Source organism: Pristiophorus japonicus, chromosome 4, assembly GCF_044704955.1.
Source record: "Pristiophorus japonicus isolate sPriJap1 chromosome 4, sPriJap1.hap1, whole genome shotgun sequence".
NCBI classification, from domain to species: domain Eukaryota; kingdom Metazoa; phylum Chordata; class Chondrichthyes; family Pristiophoridae; genus Pristiophorus; species Pristiophorus japonicus.
Window position 1 is genome coordinate 248,160,477 of NC_091980.1, and position 21,607 is coordinate 248,182,083.

Below are 21,607 nucleotides of genomic sequence, written 5' to 3' on the forward strand. Positions count from 1 at the left end.
CCCAACGGCACTGAGGGTCAGGGGCCCCTGGAAAGTCCATTTGTGGTTCCCCACACTACCCAACAGCTTAGAGCTATGATAAGCCACCTGGGAAAGCTCACTCCAAAGGGAGACCCCTCGGTCCACTTTATGGAAGTGGAACAGGCAGGGGATATTAACGAGTGCGATGATGCCGAGATAGCAAAGGTGCTCCTCCTCTCACTAGACAGCAAGCTGTAACAGTCCCTCTCTGCTGAGAGCAAAAGGGGGCAGAGGACATGTGCCGCTGTCCAGGAAGACATTCTAGAAGCCATGGGCTGTAATGACGGGAGTCCCTTCTCCAGAGTGGAGAAGACAATGCAGCTCACAGGGGAAACCCCACAGGCTTTCGCAGACAGACTGCGGCCTGTGTACCAGACCGCCTGTGGTGGGGACCTCAACCGGGGTCACCTAAACCGGGATGAGAGAGCCCACTGGCTCCGAAGCCTGGTGGCAAACAGTTCACCACGAATAAGAGGCCTGGTTTGACCCGAGAGATCCCAGGCCACCGAGCAGGGAGTGGTCAGGCAACTGACCCTAGCCTACCGGAACGGCAGGGGGATGGAAGAGCACCCACCCAAGGGAAGAGTCCACGAAATCAGACCTAGTCAGGATAAGAGGGAATGGCGCCAGGAGGGGGGTAACCTCTCCGATACAAAACAAACTTGTTTTGGGTGCAGGAAAAGTGGGCACTGAAGAAAGGATTGTAGAAATCCATGGAAGAGTAGCGCAGGGAAGAATTCTCCAGCCCCTGCCCAAAGGACTGAGCCCGAGAAACCAGTCTCTCCCCACACGTTTGACACCTTTGTGACTGCGCTCCGAACAATGCTAGATGGCCCTGGGAGGGTAGCCGCTGCCACCGGTACCGAAATCCCATCTGCCCCATCCCAGCCAAAACAGTGACTAGGACAGGCGTAGCCTGTTCACCTGTGTTCCCTCGAGTACGATGCGTGGGGGAGACCGACCGTTCAGACGGAAGTGGAAAAGGTAAAGGGGACTTATCTGCTGGATACTGGTGCATCAAGCAGCATCCCTTATCTATGCAGCTAACCCCGCCGCCTCACCTCTGTCTAGTGGGGTCCCCTACAGCTTGGTGCGTTTCACAGGCACCGAGCAGGCTGGCTCATTCCCCGTTCCGCTCTCTAGTCGTTTGGGAACACTCCACATCAAGTGGACTTGTGTCCTGATGAAATGGGAACAGGAAGGGAGGGGGATCCTGGGGGCTGACTTCATTCTAGGCCACGGGATCCTAGTGGATTTAAGAAACCACTGTCTTTGGGGGGCAGTATGTACGGGACAGGAGAGTGAAGTGGTGGTTATCCCAGAAAAACGGGAAAAGGGACGGTGTGCGCCATGAAGCCAAAGGAGGGTTATGACCTTGACTCACTGGTCAGTAACACTCCGATGGAGTACCAAGAGCATGTGAGGGCAAACCTTGCAGCATTTGCCACTCACAAACATGACTGTGGAAGGATAAACGGGGTCGAGGTTAGCATAAATGGGGACCCCATGACCCGACCGCAGAAACAGTATAACTTCCCCAGGGAGGTGGAGGCAGACATAGAAACAGCCTTGGGTTCGCTGGTTAAACTGGGGGTATAGAGACCAGTAGCTACCCATGTGAACTCTCCATTGTGGCCGGTTAAAAAACCGGACGACTCCTGGAGGGCCACGGTGGACTATCGAGTACTCAACCGTAACATCCCTGTCTGTGCACCCACGGTTGCTGCCGTCGCCGACCTCATTGGAAGTATTCCAGCCTCCGCAACCACCTTCACGGTGCTGATATTTCCAATGGCTTTTTGGTACATCCCTTTACGAAGAGAAGACCAGAACAAGTTTGCTTTTACCTTGAAGGGACAGCAATATACTTGGAACTGTCTCCCTCAGGGCTTCCACAACAGCACTAGCATTTTCCACCAATGTATGGCCAACTGTATAAAGAACTTCAGTAGACCCCAGCAGTTAGTATGGTATGTGGACGACCTGCTCCTATTCAGCAACAAGGGTGAGGAGCATGGCCCACTGCTGGCTGAACTGCTGGAGCTGCTGAAAGAAGAGGGGTTTAAAGTGAATCCCAAGAAGGCACAGATCGGCCTGAAGGAAGTAAAATTCCTGGGACTGGCTGTGAACGCTGGGAAAAGGGCCATTGACAAAGCTAGAAGGAAAGCAGTGCAGAAGTTACCCACCCCCAACACAGTAACCGGAGTAAGGTCTTTTCTAGGTCTAACCGGGTACTGCAGAGATTTCATTGAGGATCATGCAGCCACAGCAACCCATCTGCTCCGACTCCTACACAAGGGAGTGGAGTGGGAATGGGATTGGGATGAAGGCTGCGAGGCAGCATTTATCCAACTCAAGAAATATCTGCAGACTGCGCCAGCTCTAGGAGCTATTGATGGGGGAAAAGAGTTCTTCCTGGAGGTTGCAGTCAGTGTGGACAGCCTGAGTGCAGTACTGCTCCAGGAGTGGCACGGCCGGCTGAGGCCAATGGTCTACTCCTCCAAGATATTGACGGACGTGGAGAAGGGATACTCCAACAGTGAGCGGCACCTCCTAGACACTCACTGGGCTGTGAAAAGATCACTGATCTACACAGAGGGGTCCCCTATCACACTCCTTACCCACAATACGCCCACCCAGATGCTCCTGGACTGGAGAATCAAGGACAGGGCAGTGAGCAGTGCCCGCATTGCTCGCTGGACCCTATTCCTCTCTCAGGTGGACCTAAGGGTAAAGGGTCTCTGCGAGCCAAGGCTCGCAGCTAATATGATCTATCCAGGGATAGCCCACTGCTGTTCCGTAGAAGGGGTATGGGAAATTAAAATAGGCTTTCAAGCCAGGTTACACCCCACAGGCCGAGAGATCTATGTGGACGGTTCAAGCACGGTATCTGCGGACAAACGACTCACAGGCTGCGAAGTGTATGACCCAAAGGTAGGCATTGCCCTGGCGATTAAACTCCCCATTACAATGAGTGCCCAGCATGCTGAACTGTCAGCGGTGGTGTATGTGGTCACACACCCCGAAGAATTCCCTACCCCATACATGATTTGCTCGGACAGTATGTTCACATGCAATTCGTATATGGAGTACCTGGCTATCTGGTCCCGTCGTGGATACACATTTGCAGACGGGAGACCCCCGGCAATTAAGCCTTTTCTGGAAAAGATCATGACAGCCGTGGGGGAGGAAGGGAAGGTCTATATACATAAAGTGAAGGCACATTCCATCACTGAACCCCACAGCGAGGGAAACCAGCAGGCTGACAAGCAAGGTGCCCACACAGGCAAGCTCTGGGATCTGTACAACCTAGGCCCCATCGCAGCAGTCAGAGGCAGAATTGGGAAGACAGGAGGGGCAGGGGTAACATTGCCCCCGGACGTGAAAACGGTTCAGACCCAAGACCCCGTCCTCAAAACTGTCCTGAACACGCTAGCTAAGGGGAGAAGATAGACGGCCCGTATGGCACCGCAGCTATTGCCATTAAAGAAGGCATGCTGTTCAGGGGGGAAGCAATGGGTGGTTCCGCAACAACACCGGAGAGAATTCCTCCAGCTGGCCCATGGGGGCCCAGGAGCAGAATACCCCGGACCTGAGACCACTTGGCAATGGGTGGAACAGGCAGGGTGGTGGCCGGGACTCAGGGAAAACATCCGCGAGTTCTGCGCCAGCTGTCTGGTGTGCGCTGCCAACAACCCTGACCTCCAGAAAGGGAAAGTGTCTATGGGACATATCAGGAGGGCGGAGGGACCCTGGCAGTCGATCCAGGTCGATTACATCGGGCCCCTACCCACTGCCCAGGGAGGCTACAAGTACTGCCTTGTATTGGTGGACGTGTTCACCAAATGGGTGGAAGACTTCCCATGCCGAACAGCCACTGCTCTGGAAACAGCTAGGATCTTGGTAAGGGAGTTATTCTCCCGATGGGGACTACCCCAGTATGTAGAGTCTGACCAAGGGAGTCACTTCACCGGGCAGGTGATGCAGGAGCAACCGAATGCTGCTAAAACCCCGCAAACACCACGAATGGGAGGTAGGGGACCAGGTCATGGTAAGGAACTACGCTCGAGTAGGGGTTTTTGAAGCACTGTACATGGGACCGTACCACATTGTCGACAAGGCAAGCCCCATAGTCTATGCCATGAAAATGCACCTCCATACAAAGTGGTTCCACATAAATCAGTGCAAACTTTTCAACCCTGGGATAGCAGCTAAGCATAAGGGACAGCCAGAAAGAGTGAACCGTGCTAAAGGCAGGGATCCTCAGTCAGCAGCCCCCGACTGTGGAGATCCCGCAGGGGACGTGGCAGACCCACAGACTGCACCTAGAGGGGCGGTGGACTTTGTTACTGGAGGAGCTATTCCCCCCAATCATTTGGGACTCGGACGCACCCCCAGCAGTCAGAGCCTTGAGAAGGATTCTCTGCACACCACGGCCTAGGACACCGTGGTCACCAGCGCCCCAATTTAAGTGGTTCAGCCCCGGGACAGAGACCAGCCGCAAAGGGGTACCTAGGATCAGGGACCAGCCTGCGAGCGGGGACCCCCAGCCGGTAGTCTTGGGCGATGAGGGACCCCTGGAAGAGATAGTGGTGGACCAGCCACCAATTGGGAGTCCCCAGCCCGCAGCACTTGATCAGGTAGAATCCTCAGGTGGTGAAATGAATCGTGCAGCCACCCGCAAAGGGGCGGTGTGCTGCAGCACCGGAGGGGACGTTCCTTGAGTGTGGGACTCAGACCGACCTCCGGTCAGGACACTCCAGGTCCTGCGGTACAGGCCGACCTACTACCGGCCCCGCTGGAAATCCAGAGGCCCAAGAAGAAAGGATAAGAACAGGAATTAACCTGGCCACCCGGAGACGGGTGGCAGATGTACATAGTTAGGATGATCATGCGTGTAAGAAGTTTAGGTCACCACGACCGAAAGTAAACCACGCGTGTGGAAGTAGTGGAACGAGTAAAATAGGATAAAAGCATTTGTGTAGATATGTAATGGAAGAGCTCCGGACACCAGCCGGTGCCAAATTAGTGACATAGACCTTGTAGTATTTGAAGGAAGCACCGATAACAGTTATTGGGAAAAGGAGAAGACCCCATCTTATAGACAGTAAAAGAGGCACTACAAGAACGATAAGAGTAAGATGAGACAAAAGTTAAAAACAGACATCAGTTCCGACAGGAACTCGTAAGACAGCCAGTTGATTAAAGACTTAATTGTGTTCTCTGAGAAGAAATTAGCCCAAACTGGAACTCGATCACCTTTTGTCGAGCCAGAGAGCTTTGCTCAGGGCTGGACAATGTGTTTTATGTGCCCCTATAGGAAAGAGAACAACATGAGAAGGGTCCTGTTCCTGCTCGCCTTGATAAGGATGAGCAGCGGCGGCCGAGGAGACGTGGAAGAATCCCTCATTTATGGGTGCTCAGGAGAGAGAGCACCGATCGTAATCGCCGGGGGTAGCACACCGGGTGTGGAAGAGCTTGCCGTTTATGTCCACAAAGGGAGGTGGCCAGGGTGGATGGTGTCTAATTCCACTCACTGCTCCAGCCAGGAAGGGTTTACCTATTGGGGAGGCGTCCATTCCATGCCCCAGGATACGAGTCGTTGCTGCGAGGGTCAGTGTTCCGGAGGGAAAACGTGTGTGTTTGACTTGTAAAGGACAGATTCCCCTGGATAGATGGTGGTGGCTCAGGAAGCTGAGCAAGGATGCAGGGGACCAGGAATCTGACTGGGAAAGACTCGGTAATGACACGTACCGTACCATCACGGGGACACGAGGAGGAGTGAAGGCGTGTTGGAACAAATGGTGGGAGTCTGAACAGGGAATTTACGTCTGCATGTGGAGGTCAGAGGATCTGTCCCGCAGGCATATCAATCGATTTCGCCAGGCAATGGCAAGATGATGGGGAAGGGATGGGGTGGGATTCCAGCTTACACGGGTGTGCGGTCCCACATTCCCCGCTCCCAATTAATGCTACCGAACTTAGAGCACACATTAAGAAACCCCTGCCCACGACCCTGCCAGTACAGACAGTAATAGAAAGGTGTCCTACCACCACCAAGGGACCAGGGAACGGATTAGTATTGGTACCAACCGAAAAGGTGTTATACCAGGGGGTACACAATGCAGTAGCTTCAGTTATTTTAAACCTTACCGAGGTGCACTTACCTGCATGGTGCCTGAAGGAAACAGAACAGCTATACCAGGCCCTACTCAGAGAAATGTTCAAGAAATTTTATGAGTTAGACTTTGGGAACGTAGACAAAGCAGATCTATACACCCTATACGCTAGGGATACCATGGGCACGGGGAGACCTAGAAAGGGAAACTTGAACGACATTTTTACTTCATAATATACTGGATCCTCTGTGATAAATAGCCTAGATGATATAGAACTGCAAACGCAGATAAATGGTTTAAAGAACCAACTGAGAAAGATCCTAAAAGAAGAAAACACAGTAGTAGGCTCAGAGCTACACGAGGACCAGGCTATGATGATCCATTTAAAAGAAATCGTGGCTCAGCTGGAAAAACATGCACAGACAGTGAATGCACTCATTCGGGAGGATAGGAATGCTTCAGACCAGGCTGCACAGAACGAGGTGTGCGTGCTGTATGGGGAATGGTTGTTGGACGAAGGCCACAACAACCTGGAGGATTTAAAACAAGGTTTAGTCCCCTCCTGGATCAGTAACAAGCACCTCGCAACCCTCCACCTGTACAGTAATTCACTAAGCCCGTGCCAGCTCCGCCTAGCTTCTGAAGCCTACCCTGTCCCAGTAGATTACGGGTGTTCTAATCATACCATCATGGGGATAGTACTAAGGATGCCGGTCATGGGTCGGACAGCCCAACCCGCATCGGTATACTGGGTGGAGAACTTTGGAGTCATTCAAAGAGGTGCACAAGTTCGTTTCACAGCGGTCTAGCTGTATGTCATAAAGTGGGAGCATGCTATGATGGGTACTGACCTCTCCGGGTGCCGGAGCCGGGGTGCACACATAATACTGTGTCCCCAGCACTTGAACGCCTATTCTAAACCACAATGCGGGTTTAAAACTGCTGGCGCACAGCCTATCAACTATACCATGGAGGTAATGGCACAAGACCATGTCCCTCCACAGGTAGCATACATAGGGGGTGGTACATATTGTGTCACCACCAGTGCGTCCCACTACCAGCATGGACAATACTTCTGGTGTCCAGTCAGTGACAGCAGTTTTTGCTTTAAACCCGAAGCAGAAGTTCAAGTGGCCCAGGAATGGATTGTCCCCATTCCCGAACCCTCCACTGTTCACCTCACTGTCAGAGAAAACATCACAAACCTGCAAGATTATGTTGTACATTTTGGCTATGAAATTCCCCCTCTACCCGAACTAATTACCACTCTGCTAGAAGCTGTAGTAATCTCACAAAAACATTTCTACACTCTGGAACAGAAAACAATTGAGAAATGGAGAAAAATTCTAGAGATCACAATTCCACCTTGGTGAGACATTTTCAGGAATATAGAAGTTCCTGCCGGGATCAGAATAACTTCCCACGTTTTGGTTGTCTGTCAACTCGTGATTATTCTTTAATTATGGTGTCTCACTTGCCAAGTGAAACGCAGAGGCCGTCAGGTCAGGCACCAAAGAGAATGTTACTTAAAAATATGTTTGACTATGTACCTTTATTTTCTGTAAAACGGGTAATGGAGGGGCGTTGGGCCCTCTCAATGATGCAATAGGATTGGAGTGACTGTATTTGCCTGTAAACTGCATTGCATTTCAAAGGGGGATGCACATTTAAATTTTAGCTAGGTAAATACTGGGAAGGTTGACTCTCGGGAGATCAGGAATTTTGCTCACCTAGCATGATACTCTAGCATGGAGAGTGTCACAGGGGGGACTGTAAAGTAGCAAAATTCGTGGGACCCCCCCCCCCCCGCCCAGAGTTTGGACTCATTGGAAAGGAAATTTAATTTGGAACTATCAACCAGAATGTTTGAGATCCTGAAGTGCACGTGGAAGAAACTACGAGTTTTAATCGAATTTGGGATTTTACAAGACAGATTGGGTCCGTGTGGGAAGGGCTAACAACTAAATGATAACTATCCTTCAAAAGAAACTAGTTTTGAGTATTGAAACTGCATGGGGTATTGAAACTAAAACAAATTGTCTGGGGAATTGTGTGAACTCGAAAACCCTTCTCCCCGGGAGACATTAACACAGCAACAATCAACCCAGAGATAGACAGCCATCACTCTGAGCAAGAAACCAATCCAGCATATACATAATAACAATGGCACATCCAGCCCGCATGGAAAACCCAGGCCTAGGCAGACATTGCAAATACCAAAACTAATTTTTCCCCATCAAGAAACAAATTTAAAAGATCGACACATCCGAGACAGGTTAACATTTAATGGACCCGCCAAAATATGACAAAGAAATTTCAAGCCCGCCAAAAATTAAACAAAGAATCAGGGCTGATTTGGCGCGAAGATTAGAACAGCTCCCAAAGAATAATTGGGGCCCTGTTTATGCATAGCATCATAGAGCATCAAGAAGGGAGGAGAGAGAGACCACCGCAGCAGTTCTAACAAGCCTCTCCAGCCTCGACGACACTACCGGGGCCACACTGCCCTGCTATTGAGAAGGAAGGAAAAACATCGCCACGGCAGAGAAAACAGCCCCAGAACCTCGGACATCACCATCGCGGCAGCAACCGACCACAGCCAACGTGGTACCATCGAAAACACCGCAATCGACCAATTCCGAAACAAAACTCCTCAAAGAAGAAACTGAAGATTCTAAAGTTTCCATTCTACAATCCAGTCTTAACTACCAACAGGTGAAGCATTAACTAAAGAGACTTTTGAAATCTATTTCTAATGAAAGAAAGTGAGTACTCACCCCATAAGTCGAATAGTCGCCCTACCGCATCAGCAGACACCACCCAACTGAAGACTACACAGTCAGAAGTCTTCTACGACGTTCGGGGTATGACAAACAGAACGTATAGAGTCCAGCGAACCCCGAAATCGTGAACTACCGCCAACTGACAATAAAGGATTGGTGAGCATAGTCCCTGTTTGCCCTGGAGTTTAACCTATTCAGAGTTAGGCATTGGGAGGTGGGAGATGTATTATTTCTGTAACCCCTTTGAATATGTGATATAGTGTTCTTTATTTGAATGATGACAAGTTTGTCATTGTATTTTCTTGTCCTTAATAAAATCGAAGTTCTTTGCACCAAACCAGTTGTCTCTAGCACTTTGTCACATCCCCCAAATAAATCCAAAGTCTAGAACCCAGGGAGTGGGAGCGATTCGAACTGCTCAGAAGGTCAGAGGTGAACCTGACCCCACACACCATCCCCTACAGTCTTCATACCTACCTGGTTTCTCGTGGGCATTTTTTTTTTACTTACCTACAGGTCACTGCTGGAACAAAACTTGGGCAGTGGTGGTTTTTTGAATGGTGCACGCCGGCGGTCCACTCATCAGCGGTATTTCGAAACCAGCCAAACTGTTTTCCGAAAATCCTGCCGGGTTGTTTCCCGCCCAAACCGACCAATACCGCCGAGAAACCGAACGGAGATGCGGTGGAAAATCCAGCCCAATAGATACTATCCTTTCTTTGTTCAAAGCCTTTGTCAGGGCTCATCTGGGATACTGTGTCCTGTTTTGGTCCCTTCACATGGTAGGGGATATCATAGGCCTGGAAAGGGTTTGGATGAGAGCCACTTGATTGATTTCTAGTTTAAGGGTCCTTAGTTATCAGGGTTGGCTTAGTAAACGGACTTTTTAATGTCGGTAAAGTATAAACTTCAAGGAGATATGGTTGAGGTCTTTAAAATAATGAAAAGATTAGACTGTCCACATAGATAATCTATTTGAACTAGATAATTTAGGGGAGGGGGACATGTGTATTAGATACAAAAGCATGGAACTAGTTTAGATGCTAGGAAGTAGTTATTTTTGCAGACAATCATCCACCTCTGGAGTAAGTTGTTGTCATGTACGGTGAGTGTAGATTTGCTGTCAGCATTTATATAAGGGAGCTGGATTGGTTTCTGCAAGTGGCAAACATTTCTACATATAGAAGGTAGGTGGGTGACTGGGTAGTAAGGCACCTAGTCAACTTGATCATCTAGTGCTTGTTTGATCACCACTGGTGTCGGAAAGAAATTTACCATATTTCTTTCCTAAATAGCGGAACTGTTTTCTCTGTGTTTTTGACATTCCCAGGCGATTGTGTGACTGTGAGGTGAGGAGAAATTATACTGATGGTATGTGTAAGTTACACCGTGCTGGGACCAGCTGTTCTTTTCCTGTCCTGTTTTGTAAGGTAATATGTTTGTGTGTACAATTGTATTCTTAAAAGTCTTTTGCTGGCAGATTGCTAGCTGTATCACCTGCATTATTGTATTATTTTCATCACAAGATTATCATATGGTGTAATTAGGCCAAACATGAATTACTGCCTTATGACAGGAATTAGTATACCTGACTCATGGCTTTTACTTGCTTTCCCCTTTCCCCTCTTCTTTACCTTTTGTTCAGTCTTTTAAAACTGTTTGCTTATCTCCCAGTTTCCAATTCTAATTTGGGATCTACATTGAAAGCATAAAGCTAGCAGACCTAATGAGTATTTTTTTGCTTTTACATTAGTTTCCAGCATTGGGAGGATTTATTTTATTTCATTATTTTTTAATCTGTACATTGATTGTGTCAGCTTGGCTCAGTGGGTAGCACTCTCACCTCTGCGTCAAAAGGTTGTGGGTTCAAGTCCCACTCCAGGGACTTGAGCACAAAAATCTAGGCTGACACTCCAGTGTAGTGCTGAGGGAGCGCTGCACTGTCGGAGGTGCCGTCTTTCGGGGGAGACATTAAACTGAGGCCCCGTCTGCTCTCTCAAATAGATGTAAAAGATCCCGTGGCACTATTTTCAAAGAAGAGCAGGGGAGTTATCCCCAGTGTCCTGGCCAATATTTATCCCTCAATCAACTTAACAAAAAACAGATTCATCATCATCATCATCATCATAGGCTGTCCCTCGGAATCGAGGAAGACTTGCTTCCACTCCCAAAGTGAGTTATTTGATGGCTGAACAGTCTGATACAAGAGCCACAGACCCTGTTACAGGTGGGACAGACATTCGTCGAGGGAAGGGATCGGTGGGGCTGGTTTGCCGCGCGCTCCTTCCGCTGCCTGTGCTTGGCCTCTTCATGCTCTTTGCATTGGGACTCGAAGAGCTCGACGCCCTCCCGGATGTACTTTCTCCACCTCGGGCGGTCTTCGGCCAGGGTCTCCCAGGTGTCAGTGGTGATGTCGCACTTTACCAGGGAGGCTTTGAGGGTGTCCTTATAACGTTTCCGCTGTCCTCCTTTGGCTCATTTACCTTGAAGGAGCTCCACATAAAGCATTTGCTTAGGGAGTCTCGTATCTGGCATGCGAACCAGATTATCTGGTCATTATCACATTGCTGTTTATGGGAGTTTGCTTGTGCGCAAATTGGCTGTAGCATTTCCTACATTGCAACAGCAACTACATTCCAAAAGTACTTCATTGGCTGTAAAGTGCTTTGAGAGGTCCAGTGATCGTGAAAGGCGCTATATAAATCCAAGTCTTTCTTTATTTTGATTGCTGCATTGGCATTGTATTTGTGTGGTTGAATTATCCAGTACTTGTGATAACAGCCACTCTATTCTGCTAACCAAAGGTGGAATCATGTTCATCAGTGCTATGATGAGCACCAGTACTTAAGATGTTGAAAAACCATGATGATCTTTTCCATGTGGAATGCATCGCCCACACATATTAAGCATTAGACATAACAAGGTGTAGATTTCTAGGCAAAAATCTAGGCTGCAGTGTATACTATCCTCCCCTGTTTGACTAACCGGGGAGAAGAGTGTAAAGGCAAGCAATTATAGAAGGTGATGAGGGAAGAGACCTATGTAAAGAAAAACTAAAATATATTTGACTTAATTTTGATTAAATGTCACCAGTTATTAAAAACACAACAACCTGTGCTTTTCATCTAGATACAGATATCTTTTCCCATATTGAGTTCCCTATAGGAAAGGTACAAGTAACACCACAGCACCCTCTCCTGATGCTCACCTTCCACACAACAATATTACCTGCTGAATAACAGACACTTCAGAGATTTAAAAATAACCTGATGTCACGTATAGTAATACAGTTATGCATTATAATGATACATGAGTGCATCTAATGGCACACAAATATCATTTGCACGTTTCTTGTCTTTAAAGAGCGAAGAACATCCAGAACAGAGCAATGATTAATGAAAATCTAACTGAACAACTTCACATGGATCTGAAAGAGGATAATACTAGGCTGCAGGCAAGAATTGCTGATCTGGAGAAAGCAGGAGATATCCACATTGATGAGCGAGGTTGGTTTATTACTTTGCCACTCATTCTGCTAATTGGTTGAACACCTGCTGTGGACACATTTTAGAGTTTATTAAAAATACAGCCCTATGGGTTATTCCAGATATCCCAGTGAAATGGTAAGTAATGGTAAAAAAAGTAAATGTCTCTATGCCTACTGTGCTGATAACATTTTTACAGATATTTTATTCATTAGGATGATTTAAAATTTTATACTGCCCTTGTTTTGATATACTAAATTACTGTCATTTATTTTTCCAGTTCATAGTTTATCAAGAATTCAAGTAAAAACATACCTAGCATTCAAAAGTTAGGTTAGGAGTAATTAACCGTAGGATTGCACAGGCTTATCACTACTGAATGATGTTTGCATGTTGTATTTACTTAACTGTTGTACACCTGACGCCATCTATTATATATTTTCACTGAAAATTGATGCTTTTTGCTTTGATTTATTCCTTTCTGCTGACGGTGGATATGGCAATATGAAAAAAAGTTGCAGCATTTATATAGCACCTTTCACAACCTGGATGTCCCAAAGCATTTCACAGCCAAACAAGTATTTTTGAAGTGTAGTCACTGTTGTAATGTCGGAAAATGGGGCAGCTAATTTATGCACAGCAAGATTCCATAAACAATAATTAAATAAATGACCAGATAATTATTTTTATTAATGCTGGTTGAGGTATGAAATGTTGACCACAACTCCTTAAATGTCATAGGATATTTTACGTTCACCTGAAAGGAGCCTTGGTTTAACGTCTCATCCATAAGACAGCACTTCTGGCAATGCAGCACTCCCTCAGTGTGGCTCGAGAATGTCACCCTAGATTACGTGCACAAGTCTCTGAAGTGGGGCTTGAACCTGTAACCTTCTGACTAAGATAGAGTGCTACCACTGAGCCAAGGCTGACTTATAATCCTTTTTACCTTGCACTATACCAAGATAAACATAAACCTTTGGTGGGATTCAAAGAAACTTAGTTAATCAGCTGTAATGCATCAACACCGTGGGCAGGTTCAATATTGGTCCAGTTTGGGTGGCATTATATTAAGAACTGCTGTTCTTGCTGTCCTATTTTGCAGGTTATGTATGCTAAATTCTATCATTTCTTTTGCACCTGAATTTTTGTATTAGATTGCAACATCAATATATTTGACTCCACACTAAAATGATTGTTTAATGTTATTGCATCAATGCATATGTAGATTCTTTAATTTAATGCAAGGCAGATGGGATGGAAATGAGACTGAAATGTTAATGACACATGAAATGTGCTACAATAAAGGAGCAGGAAATGGCCACCAGGCCTTCAGCATGTGACTCAGAGCCAAATGTCAAACAAAAGCAACAACAAAGCAGATGGACAGAGCTTGTAAAGTGCTGCTCCTCCATTTTGCGTGCAAAGCCTTAAGCCCCGTGAGAACTGGATATTCAGGGCGTTAAAATCTAGGAAGTGTGGGACTTTGCACATGAGCCCTGTACTAATTTAACAGCCGTGATTTGGGCAGCATGTGAGATTCAAAAGTCAAGGTCTGATGATGTGATTCAGACTCCGATGGCCTGCAGCAGTGAGGTCTGCACTGAGTTTCCCTGCCGGTCCAGAAGGCTTCCTTATGGGCCAGGAGAAGCAGGGCCCCACAAGAAATCCTGGGTGATCCCCTGCTTCCCACAATTGCCTCGGACCCTACCACTCCCAGACTTATCTTTGCACAGGACCGTTCCCCCAGATCCCCAGTGGCAGCCTCCTGCCAAACTCACTACGCTGGCGCCATGTCACTAATGCCGGGTTTGGGTGGGAGTTGGGCCTATCTTATTTAAATATCAACAACAACAACAAAATATGAGGCCGAGTAGATAAAAATGGCCTGGTCCTCACTTCAGCAATTCAGAGCAAGCCTGGTGCACTCCCCGCTGGTCCACACACACCAAATTAAAATCGAGGCTATATTTTTTTACGTAACTGTACAATTTGAGGGAATTTTACATATTTATCTACCTACAGTAGGAAGAAAAATTCTATTTATTTATTTTCCAGGAATCTATCAAAACACACTGCCACAAAAATACATGGGGAATCAATCTCAGCAATTATCCCAGGATTGCATCTTCTGGGAATGGCACTGTTGACCTTGGCAGTCTTTCTGGGGTCAGGCAGAGGTTCTCTTAATTATCTGGCAACGGTGGGTTCCCGCGTCACTAGAGGTGCATCTGAAATCCCACCTGTCGAGGAGGCTGTAAAGTCTGACCCAAGATTGCTTGGATGGTGTGGGGTGCCGAGACCTCTCTGGAAACACATTATGGATGCCCTGTGGCTTCTATTGTATGGAGGGTACTTTAAATGAAATAAGAAATTAAATGTTCATCCAAATCTTCAGGTGCTAAGACTAAAAATCCAGCCTGGACTCCATGAAGACACACTTCATCATATCTCCACTAACCATATGCAGGGTCTCAGTGATGATTGGGGTCCAGCAACTCCCAATATAGTCTTTCCCTGCTGCTGTCCCCAACCCCATACCCTCTTAGGACCATGGCCGTTTTGGGGGCTGGTGTAAATGGGGACCAGCTGAGCTTCTGGCCATTCTGACTGACTGTGCTAAAGTTATAGTGGAAGCACAACTGCATGGCCACAGATGTTCGGGGTCACTTATTCTATTTCCTGTTTAAAAGACACTCATTTTATGCTGAGGTCAATTTGAGGTTAATTGCTGTTGATGGAGGAAGTTTTCAATTATGTTATAATGGATGATCCTATTTATTATGATGCTATTTTACAAGAATTAGGTATTACTGCAATCCTTTTTTGTGGATTTTTTTGTATTCATAAAGGTAAGTGTCATGTATGTCACCATCTTGCAACGACTATAAGTATGTAACTGTAACTCATGCACACTGTACCTGTACCCTTGTAATGCACACCCTGACCACAGGGAGTGAGCTCCTCACCTGGGCTTCCAGGTATAAAAGGTGAGGTCCCACCCAGGATCAAGATTCTTCAGTCCTGGAAGTAAAGTGAAGGTCACAGAGTGACTGTGTCTGATATATCCATGCCTCGTGTGAGTTTGTAACAAGGTGCAGAGACATACAGTAAGGAGTCCTGTGAAATTAAACATGCTTTTTGTCATTTATCTTACATTATTATATATAACTGTATATAATAATGTATAATAATGTCATATCTTATTACAGTCATGCTATACATGACTGTAATAAGATATGACCTGTAACCACCAGCATACCTTACCACCAGGGGTGCACTTGCAAAAGACAGGTAAATAAGGACAGGTCTCAGGCAAGTGCAGCAGTCCAGAGCTGTGAAATAAAGGTGCAGGTCCAGAGTGACCTTGACTTCACTATATGCCTCGTGTGAATCTGTACTGAGGGGACAGGACTTTACAGTGGTGACGAGTTACGGGATTACAGAATCCACAGAATGGAGAACAACGGATCAGATGAAAAGTACATTGCGGGAGACAATTGGGAGGACTTTATAGAAAGACTCCAGCAAAGCTTTGTAACCAAAGACTGGTTAGGCGACGATAAGGCAGACAAGAGAAGAGCCCATCTCTTGACCAGCTGTGGCTCGAAAACATACGCTTTAATGAAGGATCTGTTGACACCCGAGAAACCAGCAAGCAAGTCGTTTGAAGAATTGAGCACACTGATAAGAGACCACCTGAAGCCAGCGAGCAGCCTACACATGGCCAGACAACTCCAGACACTGTGTGGGCCAGAGCATACCCGACTTCGTGGCGGAACTTCGGAGGTTGGCTAGTTTATGTGAGTTCTCCGATGAACTGAGGAGAGAAATGCTGAGAGACTTTTTCATTGAAGGAATAGGCCACGCAGGCATATTCCGAAAGCACAAAGAAACCAAGAACCTGACCTTAGAGGCAGCAGCACTGGTTGCACGGACATTATTGGTAGGGGAAGAAGAAACGAGGTTGATTTACAACGCAGGTACGACAACTAACGAAATATCGGAACAAGAAGTTCACAGCACTAAACAAGCTGCTACCCCCACACACAGACAAAACCGGGAGAACAGGCTCTCGACAGCAGGCAGAAGCCATCAAGGGCCACAGGAACGGCCGTTCACACCTCATCAACCCACAATGCGAGCAATCAACTACAAACTGAGAGAAGCTCACGAGCGATCAGCCAGGCGCAGCTCATTCTTTGGAAACACTTTGAACAATGGAACAGGTCTCTGCCGGAGGTGTGGGGATGGGCACTCATCAAGGGGATGTTGATTTCAGCAGGCTGTTTGCAGAAATTGTGAATATACAGGGCATTTGGCCCGCATGTGCAAAAAATCGGCAGCTCGGCTGGTCTACGAATCGAATGGGTCGGAAAGCGGACCAGAAGATGGTGGGGACAGTACCTGGGACACCGACGTATAGCGGGTCAACACGATCAATGGCCGCTGCTCCTACAACAGGACGCCTCCTATAATAATGAGGGTCCTACTCAACGGGATATCTGTCAACATGGAGCCGGATACGGGAGTGAGTCAATCTCTCATGCGCGCTCAACAATTTGAACAACTGTGGCGCATAAAAGAGACAGACCAAAACTCACAAGGGTCGACACCAAACTAAGGACCTATACCAAAGAAATCGTACCAGTCCTCGGCAGCGCCATGCTCTCTGTCACACACAAAGGGACAGTGAACCGACTTCCCCAGTGGATTGTCCCCGGAGACCCCCAAGCACTGCTGGGGAGAAGTTGGCAGGCAAAACTAAACTGGAAATGGGATGATGTCCATGCTATGTCATTAAAGGAACAGGCCTCCTGCTCAACAGTTATAAAGCGATTTGGACATCTCTTTCAGCCAGGTGTGGGCACTTTCAAAGGGGCCAAAGTCAAAATCTACATCACACAGGATGCGAGACCAGTCTATCACAAGGCCAGAGCTGTACCCTATGTGATGAGGGAAAAGATTGAACACAAACTAGACAGGCTTCTGCGGGAAGACATTATATCACCTGTGGAATTTAGCGACTGGGCAAGTTCCATTGTCCCAGTCATAAAGCCTGATGGATCCGTACGAATCTGTGGGGACTACAAATCTACCATAAACAGAGTCTCGTTACAGGACCAGTACCCGTTGCCCAGAGCGGAGGACTTATTTGCCACATTGGCCGGAGGTAAACTTTTCTCAAAATTAGACCTCACATCTGCGTATATGATGCAAGAATTGACCGAGGAATCCAAGCCACTCACCACCATCAACACACATCGAGGCTTTTTCATGTACAATCGATGCCCATTCGGCATCAGGTCGGCAGCTGTCATATCCAGCGCAACATGGAGAGTCTACTCAAGTCCATCCCGGGGACAGTTGTATTTCATGACGACATACTTATCACGGGCAGGGACATCGACTCCCATCTCCGTAATTTGGAGGAAGTACTAAAGCGGTTGGATCGGGTAGGCTACGAGTAGGCTACGGGTAGGCTACGGGTAAGAAATCCAAGGGCCTGTTTCTCGCACCCGAGGTTGAATTTTTGGGCAGAAGGATTGCCACTGATGGAATCCGCCCAACTGAGTCCAAAACAGAAGTAATTCGCTTGGCACCCAGGCCCCGGAATGTTTCAGAACTGCGCGCCTTTCTCGGGCTACTCAATTACTTTGGGAACTTTATGCAGAACTTAAGCACGCTGCTGGAGCTTCTCCACGTGCTACTCAGGAAGGGGTGCGATTGGTTTTGGGGGGATGCCCAGGAACGCGCCTTCAATAAGGCACGCAAGCTTCTGTGTTCCAACAGCGTTTTGACTTTCTTTGACCCAGGTGAAAAGCTAGTTCTCACATGCGATGCGTCAGCATATGGGGTCGGGTGCGTTTTGCAACATGTCAATAGTGCGGGCAAATTACAACCCATAGCTTATGCCTCCAGGTCACTTTCGCGGGTGGAGCGCGGGTACGGAATGGTAGAGAAGGAGGCACTCGCGTGCATGTACGGTGTCAAAAAGATGCACCAATACCTTTTCGGGGCCAAGTTCACATTAGAAACCGACCACAAGCCCCTCACGTCCCTCCTATCCGAGAGCAAGGCAATAAACGCCAACACCTCGGCGCGAATTCAACGGTGGGCACTCAGGCTGGCGTCCTACAACTATACCATAAGGCACAGACCAGGCACAGACAACTGTGCCGACACGCTCAGCAGGCTACCCCTGGCGACCACGGAAGGGTCTGACGAACAGGACTGTAAGAAAGTCATGGCAATCAATGCCTTTGAGTGCACAGGTTCGCCCATGACGGCTCGCCAAATCAGAGCCTGGACGGCCAGCGACGCCATGTTATCCCTCGTAAAAAGACGTGTCCTAACCGGTGACTGGGCAGAGGCTCGCGATGCCTGCCCCGAGGAATTAAAACCCTTTCACAGGCGCATGCATGAGCTATCACTACAAGCAGACTGCCTAATGTGGGGCAGCCGAGTAGTCATGCCTCTGCGAGGCAGAGAGGCATTTATCCGGGAGCTCCACCGCGAGCACCCGGGGATTGTTCTCATGAAGGCCATAGCCAGATCCCACGTCTGGAGGCCTGGTATTGATGCGGACTTGGAGCTCTGCGTCCGAAGGTGCACCATTTGTGCCCAACTCAGCAATGCCCCCAGGGAGGCTCCACTAAGCCCCTGGCCCTGGCCTACCAAACCGTGGTCACGGGTGCACGTAGACTATGCGGGCCCATTCATGGGCAAAATGTTCCTCGTAGTTGTAGATGCATTTTCAAAGTGGATCGAATGCACCATTTTAAACTCGAGCACAACCTCCACCACTGTGGAGAGCCTCGCAACCATGTTTGCAACGCACGGAATCCCTGACATATTGGTCAGTGACAATGGTCCGTGCTTCACCAGCGCAGAATTCCAAGACTTTATAATTGACCACGGCATAAATCACGTCAAGACGGCACCGTTCAAGCCGGCCTCCAACGGCCAGGTGGAGAGAGCAGTGCAAATCATTAAACAAGGCATGCTTAAAATCCAAGGTCCCACGCTGCAGGGTCGCCTGTCACGACTGCTGCTGGCATACAGATCTCGTCCGCACTCACTGACTGGGATCGCCCCCGCGCAACTGTTGATGAAAAGGACTTTAAAAACAAGGCTCTCATTAATCCTCCCAGACATGCATGAAATCATTGAGGCAAAGCGCCGTAAGCTGACTGAGTAACAAGACAGGAATTCGAGGGGGAGACGGAATGAGATAGGGGACAAAGTGTTTGTACTAAACTATGGCAGGGGTCCCAAATGGCTTGCAGGGACAGTAACGGGCAAGGAAGGAAACAGGCTACTGGTAGTACAAATGGACAATGGCAAAACCTGCCGGAGACATGTAGACCAAGTCAAAAGCAGATTTACCAACAACACTGCGGAACCAGAGGCAGACTACAATGTGGAACTCGCACCACACCTGGTGGACAGACAGAGGGAACAACCTGAGGAAAGGGCAAGCCCAACAGACAGCCCAGGTGAGTCAATAACAATCACACCAATCAAAACAGACAGCCCAGGCGAGATACAAGCAACCACACCCAAAGAAAAACAGACACCAAGGCAAACAACTGAACCACAACTCAGACGCTCCACGCGAGAGCGTAGACCACCTGAGAGACTGAACCTATAAAGACAATAAGACCTTGGGGGAGGGTGATGTCATGTATCTTACATTATTATATATAACTGTATCCTAACATGCTATACATGACTGTAATAAGATATGACCTGTAACCACCAGCATACCTTACCACCAGGGGTGCACTTGCAAGTGACAGGTATATAAGGACAGGTCTCAGGCAAGTGCAGCATTCCAGAGCTGTGAAATAAAGGTGCAGTTCCAGAGTGACCTTGACTTCACTATATGCCTCGTGTGAAACTGTACTGAGGGGACACGACTTTACACTTTTATACTTCTTGCACCCATTGTCAACAGCAAGCATTCCAAAGTCAAGTATATCCAAGCCAAATACAGAATACAGCAATGCAGCTCCCTTCACTTTGCTCCATTAGTCGAGATAACAATTTTTGGGTTGCTGGGTGTAGTGCAACATAAGTACATTTGTGAAGATTCCCTCTGTTCAATATTGCTCGTGAAATTGTCCCGCATGTTCATTTCCTTTAGAACGTGTTTTGGACTTTGCTCGAAAGATTGAACAGAGGAAATCTTCACAAATACATTTCCAAAGTGTTTCAGGTGATGTCTAACTCCCTTGTACCTTAGTCCTAATCTGGAACAAAATGCTTTCTACTGCACTGAATTTTTCCACTTCCCAAACCAGCTAAGTATCATTACAATTTCTCTATATTTCTGAGAGTAACACCATGTAGATTTTGACTTTCTTAAATTTACTAAATAATCATTTATGGAAATCTAATTCCTTTATTTAATTTCTAACATGTTAATTTAATAACTCAAGTCCTGTGCAGATTTAATGCCATATTTATGGTAAGTTATAAATGTGGTGCCCTAGTTTTAACAGTCAGCTGTGATGCTTATCTTAATATGAGACTCATTACAGGAAAAATAACGTACATTATCATTCAACATAGAGGTACTTAAAAGACTAATTGTGGATAATGAACAACAATTGAAAGAGATGCAGAAATCATGGCAACAGAAACTAGAAGAAGCAAGGAGGGAATGGAAACAGCAATATAGCAGTATTACAAAGGTAATGATTTATGTATTTAATATCCTACTATCTATTATACAGATATTTTTAGCAAATATAATGGGCAATTCACTACAGCAATGTTATATCTAGGATTATAAAACCATGACTATACTCTCCTGTTTAGGAGCATCAACAGCTACAGAGTTCCATATTTTCCTCCTTGGAGGTTTAAAGCCCATTTCATATTGTCTTTCGATCCTATATTTGTGCATTATTTTCAAAAGAGCACATCTGTAAGAATTTCTAACTTGTGAATTGAAATTCTTTAAGTTCACTGCAGCTCGAAGGTGAAATAATTTTCAAATCAGTTTCCATAGAAGCAAATACCTCCATGAATGTACGATATTCTGGTTGTGAAAAGGCAAACGTTAACAGTGCAATTAAAAACATGAAGTGCTAATAATTAAAATTGTTTTACATCTGTGAATATTCATTCCAATTGGATCTCTATTTAAATAGCAATGAGAGTCGTCCTTTAATACAAAAACAAATTAGAG

The 21,607-nt window shown here is 47.0% G+C and overlaps 1 protein-coding gene across 1 annotated transcript in view; it reads left to right on the forward strand.

The window, feature by feature from the left end:
* The window catches only part of LOC139262757 (kinesin-like protein KIF28), a 118,330-nt gene that overhangs the window by 53,464 nt on the left and 43,259 nt on the right, over nucleotides 1-21,607 (forward strand). The window contains exon 9 of the mRNA XM_070877909.1: nucleotides 12,287-12,429. Coding sequence (XP_070734010.1) covers nucleotides 12,287-12,429 — 143 coding nt within the window. The remainder of the gene's footprint in view (nucleotides 1-12,286; nucleotides 12,430-21,607) is intronic.